Source organism: Misgurnus anguillicaudatus, chromosome 11 (assembly GCF_027580225.2).
Source record: "Misgurnus anguillicaudatus chromosome 11, ASM2758022v2, whole genome shotgun sequence".
NCBI lineage: Eukaryota > Metazoa > Chordata > Actinopteri > Cypriniformes > Cobitidae > Misgurnus > Misgurnus anguillicaudatus.
The window spans coordinates 34,038,016-34,049,371 of NC_073347.2; the positions used below are offsets into that span (position 1 = coordinate 34,038,016).

General features: G+C 37.2%; 1 protein-coding gene across 1 annotated transcript in view; it reads right to left on the bottom strand.

Annotated features, from left to right (window-relative positions):
* cpeb3 (cytoplasmic polyadenylation element binding protein 3) overlaps window positions 1–11,356 on the bottom strand; it is a 47,226-nt gene that overhangs the window by 35,710 nt on the left and 160 nt on the right. Inside the window, 4 exon segments of the mRNA XM_055171043.2 lie at window positions 5,429–5,513; window positions 8,551–9,248; window positions 11,061–11,115; window positions 11,117–11,291. Of these exon segments, the coding sequence (XP_055027018.2) occupies window positions 5,429–5,513; window positions 8,551–9,248; window positions 11,061–11,115; window positions 11,117–11,158 (880 nt within the window). The 5' untranslated portion in view covers window positions 11,159–11,291.

An 11,356-nucleotide genomic window follows, 5' to 3' on the forward strand; every position in this document is an offset into this window, starting at 1 on the left:
GAGGATTTTATGTAGAAAAAAGTAATCACAAAAAAATTACTTAAGCTGGGATCACATTTCTTATCAAATGATGAACATTTAAAGGTTTGATGGCATGTTGATATCAAACTGAACTTGCATGTTGTAGAAACGATTGTGAAATGAAATTTGTTTTAGCCTTACAAATAATTTTTTTTGTGTCTTCTGGGTCTTAACATACGGAAATGTGACCCATGACTGTCTATAAGACATTTTTATTAAGGTCAAAGTTTAAATGCAAACTAGCCCATGGTTGACAAACTTCTTGCAACATGATCTTAGCTGATCTTTCAACTTGGGTCTGTGAAAACTGGGTCAAAATGAGCTCAGACTGAACCAAACAGATCTCAGGTCATTCTGTCAAACATGCCCTGGTGCTAATTGTAAGAAACCTGTTTGTCCAGATAGGAAGACACGGTTTCCTAAAATAATAATAAAAACTCCTTGTCATCCGCTAAATAACTGTAATCATTAGCACTGAGTTTTTGACTCGAGTGAAATCGGAATGTTACTGCTACTGTCTGCACCGTATCAGTCAAGTATTGGTTGATTTTTTTTGTATCTTTTACATGTAGGAAACAACTGATTTGTTTTCAACCTTCGGTCAGAATTACACAAGATAGATTATGTGAGAAACTTATATGCATAAACAAATCTTAACATTTTAGTGATTGTGTGTGATAAATCCCATGCCGGTTCACTGATTTGTATGTAAATGTTTCTTTAAAAAGCGTTTTTTTAATAGTTATCAGCTTATTGAGTGCATGTAAACACACTCAGAAATGTGTGCGAAAACAAAACATCAATTAGTTTGAAACTGAATCAGGATTAATGTGGACTCACAAGTGTGAAAACTGAACTGACTTTACCTCACGACCACAAACCTGTAATGCTACGTACACACCAAATGCAGGGCATCGCGTTACTCGCTCTAGATAACTCGCAGGATTTAGAATAGCGCGTGTTTTCACGGCAAACGCACTGCCCATATAGTGTCATTCGCATCTCCCCACGCGAGGACGCGTCTGATCGCGTCTTTGCATTGACCTTGTATATAATCTACCCGCCTAAATCGTTGAACTCGCGTCTGGTGTAAACCCACGGTAACTGTCTAGCTAAAAACCCAACAAATGTCAATTTCAGCTGTAGCCTAGATTGAGACTTAAATGGGGTGATATATATTTTTTATTAATTTCTATTTCATTTAATTTAGGCATTAAAACCTGAAAGTGGGCGTAAACCTGCACTGTAAAATGCTAAAACAACTTGGTTTTGCAAGTCAATTCAACCTAGTATTTTAAATTTTAACTTAAAAAAATTGACATAACTTATAAAAACAAGTTGAAATTGTTTCACTTAAAGGTAGGGTAACAGATTTGATCCTGAAACATTTTTAGTTATGCTGGTTAAAAGTCTGTAGAAATTTATGCCATCTGTAAAAGGCGTAGGACCAAAAAATGTTCAACCAATCATAGATCTCGGACCGAACGGATGTTGTCTTTTTTGTCCCTCATCCGTAAGCGTAATTTGAATGCCCACCATGCAGCGAGTCCACGCAGACACCATACGTCATTGGCGCGTTCACGTGCGCTCACCTCCTGTCTGTAAACAGCGAGAATTGACAACCTGTACAGGAGCCACAAAACAAAAGGCATCTTTTATAACAACAACAGCAAAAACTGCCTAGATCAGCAAAGAGCAAAAACCCAAATTAACATCGCTAACTTTACTGCTTTACCACAAGATGAAACAGCTGCAGGAGGCAAAGAGTCTGAAAGGGTCGTTGCACTGTTTATTTTGGTAAGGTAGGTACATGATATGTTTTTATTGAGATGGATTCAGATATTCTACTTTGATGAAACATTGTGTTGCTTATGAAATTTGTGTTCGTTTACGGATTAGCGTAACGATATAGTTACTACGTCTACACAACCGAAAGTGTGCTTAAACTAATTCTGATGTAAACCAATTGTTTATGTTGGTTATTTTGGAAGTGTTATTCACTTTGTACTGCAAAGTTTGAGTGTGACAATGAGATGTGACCGTCTGATCTGTGTGTGTTCATGTGTTTTGAAAGAGGCGTGACTTTGGATGGCGATTTGACTTGAGGGTGGGGTCGTGATTTCATTGCTAGGCGGCTACCGTAACCTTTTTTCAAAATGTGTTACCCTACCTTTAATTTGTCAAGTTAAAGTAACATTAAAATGCATGTTGATTTGATAAAAATGTTGCATTTATTTTACACTGGGAAATTATCAAAGTCTTCCTAAAAAATAAACACTTCAGCCACTTGACAAAACAGGTTTGACAAATCTTTAACAAATCTTATCAACAGTTCTGATGTTAATAATAGAAACTTTATGGCTTTCTTTTTTACGACTGGGTGAGACAAGTTTTTGCTATAACAAGAAAATAAGGCTGGTCTTATAAGAATGTTTTTAAAGATTTACAAAATCAATCAGAGTCAAAGATGAAGTCTTGAGTTTTGAATGAGTTTTTGTTAGCGCATAAAATCCAGAACAAATGGCTTCCCTATGATATGACCCATTTAAAAACATCACCAGAGAGTTAAAAGAAGCAAAAGAAAGAAAACATATACACATTCAAATGTCTTAAAGCAGTAAGTGCTCTTGATCTGAATGTAATTTTTAGAGGTAGACCGATTAATCGTTTTTGTCGATTAATCGGCACCAAGTTAATTGGTGGAATAATCGTCTATCGGCAAAAAAACTATGCTGATTGTTTTTCCGAGTGTGTCTGTTGCTTCATATCATTATTAAGTAATTAGTTTGCTGAATAGATGCTGCATTAGCAGAGAAACAACAGCAGGAAGTTAAGTTTGTCATCAAGGCAATAATATTAGTAGTTTTATGCAGCTGTCGGCTAGGTTAAAATATCCAACAAATCAAAACTCTTTTATTATCACTACAATACATTTTTGTTATTTTGATTAGATAATCATTAAGTGTTAAAACAGAAACAAGTACAAGACTACACATATAATTTATTTTAAATTTACCAGTGAGTACTTCACAGAAGTATTAACTTCAATACTTATTAATAAATTATTATTTATTTTATTTAACACATTTTCATGGTTCAGTACTGTTGTTTTATTACTTTTGTAATACATTTCAGCACTGTTTCACTTTGAGTTTTTTTTATCCAGTATCCATTTTAAAACTATCGGTCGATTAATCGGTAATCGGCAAGTAGGGACCAACTTAAAATACACCATCAGTCGACCTCTAGTTATTTCTGCCCAAAAAACCTTGGCATGAGTAGACAATGTCATAGGATTGCGTGGAGTCAGCGCTTTATTTACATGCATCAGAAGTGAGCTGTTTGCCAGGGTTTCTTGTAGTCAATCCAGATTCACTACTTTTTATTTCAACAAGCCATCACCCCAGAATTCAATACTCCAACTGATTCATTTTCATATACAAACCCTCAACCATGACAATCTCAACAGCCTGTCTCAATCCAACAGGCACGTGATGAGAAAAACAGGTCGACGCATGAGAACGTGACAAGGCCCCTGATGTTGCTCTCCATGCATCCAGCACATAAAAACAATCTCTCTCTCTCTCTCCCACTGTTCATCACATTCAAACACTTCCATTGTCTGAGAGAGGAAAGCCATCTCTCGTGATATCCCTTGAGACTACAGTGTGATCTTTAAACATCATAAAAGAAATTTCCCCATCAACCTTTCTTTTCAGCAAATGGTTTCCTAAAGACTTATGCTCTTCTGAAAACAAATTTAAAAGTACACTTGGTATTGAAGAAACGCTCAATACAAGTTCAATATTACAGACAGGACTGTTAATGTTGAAAACAATACTGCCTGGTCCATCAGTTATTTTCCAACAAAGGTAAAGGAAAAGGTAAATTATAAAGTATACCATATATTTGGCTTTGCAAATTAAATCTTTTTGTATTAAAAAAAAAAACACTTGAATCTGAGCTGCTCCATTTTGAGGTAGACGACAGCTGTATGAAGTTATCCAAAACCCCTTTCGTTGTGCAAAAGTCATCACGCTACTGGCATTACGACATCATGGAAAAATAGGTTAACTTGCATTAAACCTGAAAAGTTACTTTAACATCAACTTCAGGTTACAGATATAGGTGTAAATGGAAATCAAAACTTTATGTGATCTGATCACTCAAATCACATTTGTAGGAAGTCAGAAATACAATAATGTGTTCTGATGTATCCCACCAGTAAATGCCATTAAAGGACCACTACTCGCATAGCATATCATCATTGTATCTAGACAAGACTTTTAAACTTTAAACTTAAACCTGACTTTTCCCAGACAGGGATTAGCTTAAACCAGGACTAGGTTTTAGTTAAAGGATTAGTCAATTTTCTTAAATAAAATCGAGATAATTTACTCACCACCATGTCATCCAAAATGTTGATGTCTTTCTTTGTTCAGTAGAGAAGAAATTATGTTTTTGAGGAAAACATTCCAGGATTTTTCTCAATTTAATGGACTTTAATGGACCCCAACAAGTAACAGTTTAAAAATGCAGTTTCAACTGAGTTTCAAAGGACTCTAAAATAAAAAATATGCACTTTTAAACTACAACTTATTGACTGAACAAAGTAAGACACAACATTTTGAATGACATGGTGGTGAGTAAATTATCTGGATTTTTTTTAAAGAAAATTGACTAATCCTTTAAATTAGGACATTTAAAAGCATAAATTATAAATAAACATTACTGATGTGCATCTTGAGACACAATTGCACTGATATATTTTAAGATATGTTGTTTTCGATCAAGACAACATTAACATTTAAGTCAATCTGGGACTTGGCCTAAGTCCTGTCTGGGAACGATACGCCGATACATATATACAGTACATGATACCTGATGTTAACATGCATACAGAAAACCACTTGACAACATGAACATCCTGTCCTAAGTGGTCACAGGAAACACAACTAATGCACGTTCATGTCAGTGTAAATTCCAGTCTGTTTCGGCTGTGTGACAGCGGGCTGGTATAAACTGACTAACAGGTGAGATATCTTGTGATCTCTCAAGGTATCACATTTGGTTTTGAATCTCTGTGTGTGTGTTTATGAAAGAAAAGGTCAGATCTGACACTGCACATTGTGTATTGATGTGAACTCATTGAACATTGTGTAAAAAATGCAAATATTTTGCATGTAAGCCAATGGTTCTTTCAAAATGGTTAACAGAAGATGTATTTACATCTTACAGTGTTATACTGGTAGAAAAATGCACTGAAAACAATAATAATGATATCAAGCAAAGCCAAATGTTTTGGTGAATGAAACCAACAGAACATAAAACATTAACGTACTATATGAATACCTCCAAAATATATTAATGATAGTCATTGGTGGACCGGCGACAGGGTGCCGTTTACCTTTGTCATGGTCGGTCCTAATCATGTCCATTAGGGAATTCTCCAAAGTTTGCAAATTAAATGGGTCGAAGGGTCGATTCCTTTCCTAAAAGACAAAATTGGAGGGGTCAGAATTTAAAGATGAGCTAGTCACAAATATCACAGAGCATGCCTTAAAAAAGGAGAATACGTTCTCCTATTCCAGTTAATATGCGGAGAGATGTAAACCATGTGTAGGTTGACTTCCCACTATGTGTAACACTACTGGATCAGCTCAACTTTTGCACCATGGCAGCACCATCTCCTATTTAAAGGGGGCAAGACTTTTTTAAGATGTTTTTGGTCTCCCCAGAGTACGTATGTGAAGTTAAAGCTCAAAATACCATATAGATAATTTTTTATAAGATGTTAAAATTGCCACTTTGTAGGTGTGAGCAAATTTGGGTGTGTTCTTTAAAATACAAATTCTGAACTAAATGGCAGTGCCGTGATTTGATAGTGCAGATTAAGGGGCGGTAATATTATAACAAGATCCCCTTCTGACATCACAAGGTGAGCCAAATTTCAATATGTCACCTATTTTTTCACATGCTTGAAGAGAATGGTTTACCAAAACTGAGTTACTAGGTATTTTCACATTTTCTAGGTTGATAAAATCACTGGGGACCCAATTATAGCACTTACACATGAAAAAAGTCAGATTTTCATGATGTGTCCTCTTTAATGACAAATGCTGTGAATTTATACTCTTGCTGTGCTGGTTGAGTATTGATCATGCTGGTATTTTTGCACGGTCATCAGCATTAGTTCTTGCCCTCTGACAGTCAAACACAACACAGAAACCCAATGAGACGGACAGCCTAACATGGACTCCATTAAAGAGAACGAACAGGGGAATAAAGGCGAAAAGTGAGCGAACGAGTGGAAGTGTGTGGATGAATACGGCAGTGGACAGAGGCCAGCAGAGGAAAGCGCCACATTGTTTGCACATCGAGCCCATTGTCACGCAACCGGCAGAGCATTCAAAAGGCGATATTTCCCCTCTCGCGTTCCAGATAAAAATCTGCCCGCTTGGTAAAATCATGAGCAGTCAAAACGCTGAGCTTTTCACTTCAGTCACTATCAGACACAAGGCACACATATCTCAGCATTAAACAGCTACGCACACACATGCCACTTGTGCTTTGGCCGAGGTTTGGATAAAAGCGTTTGCCAAATATGTAAGGAATAATTGACGACGGGCCATTGAATTATAAGAAAATAATGCACACCCAAGGTGGTAATGCGGCACGATGCGAAGCGGGTGTGCATTATTTTCATGGAGGAATTCAAGAACTGGAGTAATTTATTCCTCTTGGTTACCACATTGCTCTGGTGCCTATTTTTAAGACATTTGACAAGTTAGGTGAGCGGTTATAAAAAAATAATGCATACCCACAGAACATTTCTCAACCAATCAGAATACAGCATAATATATAATAGGTATAATAGAATTTAAACATCTAATGAGTAGAACTACATAATATGTTCCCGTACTTGTTGTTAGATTAACCATTTCTATACAATATTATTTTATGAAAATTGGCATTTGATTACACTCTAAAATGGATCAAAAATGGGTCAAAAATGGACGAGTGTGGCCGATAGGTTTAATCCATTAATATTTGACCAAACAATGGGTTAAAACATCCCAGCGTAAATAAATTACAACCCAATGGGCAGGGTTCGTCCCCTTTTGCGCCAGCACTGGGTTGAAAATAACCCAGCATTTCTAAGAGTGTACAGATGAAAACATAGGCACCACCGGAAAGTGGAACATATACTTAATAAATGGAGGGAGGTGTGTGTTTCCTATCATTTCCTCATGAAAAAACACATCTTGATGAAAGCACAAAATATGTTGCCTACATGAAAGATTTATTACTGTGCTTTTGTAAGTTGGTATTACTTCTGAGAAGATGACATGCATCATGCATAGCTTTTCTTTACCAAAACCCTATCCAAAAATGTAAAGTGCTGCGATAAAACGGGTAGAAATGTGCAGGAATAGATATTTGATCGGTTTATTAAATAGGCTCTTGTTTGTTTTATGAGTAAATCTGCTGTTTTAAATAATATAGACGCTAGTAAAATAAGGATCAACTGACATTCCTACCAGCTAACAGGCCTTAGGGAATGTTGCTCAGGACAAATACATTGCCACACTATATCATAATGGCTATATCATATAGCTAAACATCACAACTTTAAAAGGCACAAGACAATTTAAATAAAAAAAAATATTTTTGGTCTCCCAGACATTTGTTTACTACATAAATTAATTAAAATAAAATCCTTCCGTGCCTGCATCTTTCAGTGTTTTTGTAAAAAAAAAAAATGTATGACTTAACACCATTAAGTAAAATTTCAGACATGCTAAAACATATAAAACATAAATGTGAATGACTCAGCAAAACATTCATAAACATTAATCCTGCCAATTATAGAGGCAAACCTTTTAATGTAACACGAAAATGAATCTTTCGAGTCTTTTAAGCTTAATCATATAAATGTCCTCTATGTGAGAATGTCACTGTCAACAGAATCGCTACAATGTTTCTGTTCATGACAGCACAGCAGGCCCCGCCCCTTCGTCCAACAACAACCAATCAGATTCGAGTGGTGTTCCCTTTAAACGCCCCTAGAGGAGCTTCAGATGAGCCTGTGATTAGAATTTGAACCTTTCCACCTTACTATAACATTTATAGGTAGGGCTGGTTGAATAATTGTAACAAATTAACACAATTTTATTTTTAAATAAGAGATAGGCCTATACATTGTAAGAAATATACATGAACAATTAATGAATATTTCTGCAAATTATACTCATACTGAGTATAATAAATAGACGTTTTATAATAAATAAATCTATGCAAATCTGTATAAATCATTATATATGTATATACTGTCAAAGTGAATTAATTTACGATTTATTTCAATACAAGGGTAAAATTAATACACAGGGACATTTAAGCATTTTTCCTCAAGGACACAACAGCCAAAATGCCAAATGTTTGCGCAAAATATTCAAATCTAATTTACAAAAATATAAATTCCAGGTATGATCTTTAAATGACAACATGCATTATTTCATACAATCTCACCTGAAATGGCAGCAAGTTGTTGCTGTTGTCGGTTCTAAAGGGTTCTGGAGGCTCAGAGATCATCCATGGTTTTTGCAGGGCTCCGGGTCTCTGATATTTCGGGGGTGCGATGACATTACTCGGGAAGGGTTTCTTGGTTGGGGACAAGTGGTTGAGCGGAGACGGGACGCCGAGCCCGATCGCTCTCCGCGGGTCTCTGCCGCTCCAGGGATTCGCCGCGGAGCTCCACACGGCGTTCTGATGGTTGTTCCAGGCGGATGAAGAGGAGGACGACGCGGACACTTTATTTATGAGGGTCTGGTGACTGTAGGGGGTTCTCTGGTTGACATTCACTGGAGATCTTCTCATCTGCGGGGAAAAATTACCACCGTATACCGGGTTGACGTGATGGGGAAAGTTTTGGAAAAGCATCGTGCCGTTCACCGAGGCAATCCCTTGGAAAAAGCTCTCGTCTACGGTGTTGGTGGACCAAGTGCTGCCGAACGACGGTGATAGAGAGGATCCGACGGACTCCTGGTGGAAACCCAAACCCGGCAATACTGGAGACTCCATGGCGACCCGCTCGTGGTTCTGCTCGTCCGGGATCGGCAGGTCGGAGGGGGTCGGGGTGGATGGAGACTCTGTATTTGACGGGTCTTGATGCTGGTGAGACTGAGCTTTGCTTTTGTCCATCAGTAAATCATCCTGCATGTTTTGAGCTGAAACAGATGATCAGTTATTATTGAGGAGACTGATCGGAATAGGATTAATATTATTGAACCCCATCTATCAGCAGCGGTATCTCTCTGTACTCCCGTTTAATTCTCCCCTCACTCATGTGTCCGAATACGAATGAAGGGGAAATGCTTGGAGGTCACCGATATTCACCAATTTTCGCCACGTCTCGTTTTTCTCTCACCGGAACTCCAGACAGAAATGAGAAACTGATTCTTGTTCCTGTTTTTTATCACAAGCCCCGCCCCCACATTTACATACGTCAATAAATACAGCTGCGTCCTTCAGCAAGGTTAAAGTGAACCACTTATCGAGTTTAAATACACAGTGCCATTTTTGAATTACTCAAATACTTGAGGTAAAGAGGCGGAACTTAATGAAACACTGAGAATAACTTTTAGTCAGGGTGCAAGAAATACCGTAAATTGCACAGAAAATACATGCATAGTTCTAAGCATAAGTTTATGTTGAGGTGTTTTGACATGGATGGTGTACAGAAGTACATGGCACAGCTCAGCAACGAGGTTATATTTGCTGCAGGATCTTGGGTTACACCCAGCACTGCCGCACAAAACATCTACGCAACATAAATCCCATGCAACAGCACCATGGCTTATATGCCTGTATTACAACTAAAGCAACTGGGAATTCCCAGAAAAATTCCAGTCCTGTTTCATAATATTGTTCGTTTGTTTTGGTAAATCTTATTTTGTATTTACTTAGCCTACTATTTGGGTACTTGCTATCTAAAACAGATCAATAAGAGGTTTTACTAAACATTTAAAAAAGTGCAAGTATTCCAACATACCTCTTAATGGTCGGAGTCCAAAACAACAAAAAAACATTCCCACGAAAAACAGGCCATGGCATGCGACAGTTTCATCGACTTTAATGAATAAATGAACTCAATGCCTAAACAAATTTTAATCAATAACAATCGTATAAAGCAAAGAGCGATTCTTTCAAAGATCCTGTCTGTTAATCCTTAATTTGCTGCAGTAGATCTGCATATTCAAGGTCATTACAGAAAAGCACTACAGCAGCACACGATGTCCAAATAGTGCTTTAAATTAATATAAAGTAAAACGATACAACGCATGCATATACATTATAATCCGTTTCAAAAAATGCAACGGGGTACTGGGAAAGGAATCAAATCCCAGCCCTTTAATCCGCCGCACACAACTCGTACTATATAAAACACACACATAACATGCATCTGATGGGTTGAATTTCTTTCTTTTCCTTCTTTCTTTTTCGTCTTGTACATGAATAAGACTTTACCTTATCGTTCACCTTTTGGGATTCTGTAAATAAGGCTATTTCTGTTTGTCTCGCCTGGGTTTTGATATGACAGATGAGCTGCCCTTCTGCAGTCGCCTAAACAGCTGATTGACTGCGACGCATGCCTGGTGTACGGAGGGATTATGGGAATTGTAGTTTTCCGGTTGCAAGCACCTAAACTATTAATGTATGGCATATTTAATATTATAATATAAGCAAAACACAGTTTCGGTTTTCCCATGGTGTGTGGTGAGGGTAAGGGATGAATAAAAATGCATTCTAATTTAATTCTAATGCAATGTAGCCTACATGAAAAGAATGACATTTTTTCTTAAAACAAATGAAACAGATATAAGCAAACAGTTAAATTCCCTACCTATGGATTACATGCCATGTAAAATGAATGAAACCCTCAGTGCTCACAGATTTGGTTATTATTTTGTGCCATGTAAATAAAGTAGCCACATTAAAATGTACAGTGTAGTCAATTTTACTGAACTAGGTTGACTTACCGCAGTACGAGGTGTTCTGAAGCCAAATATGTATCTTCATGTTGTTCAAGCAAGCAGGCGTAGTCCCTCTTGCACTGGGCTGCCTGCCTGTTAGACATAAATGTAATATTTTTGGCTAGATGCGATAAAGACTACATTTCCCAGAATGCATCTTGGTCCTGCGAGAGAAGCGCTCGCCCACATGCGCGGTGTCGCGTCCTTTCGCGCAGTCAATGGAGTCGTTGCGTGTTTCTGGAAATGCAAACATTTATGATAATTCATAAATAGGGCAGATTATTATAATAATAGTTTATTTT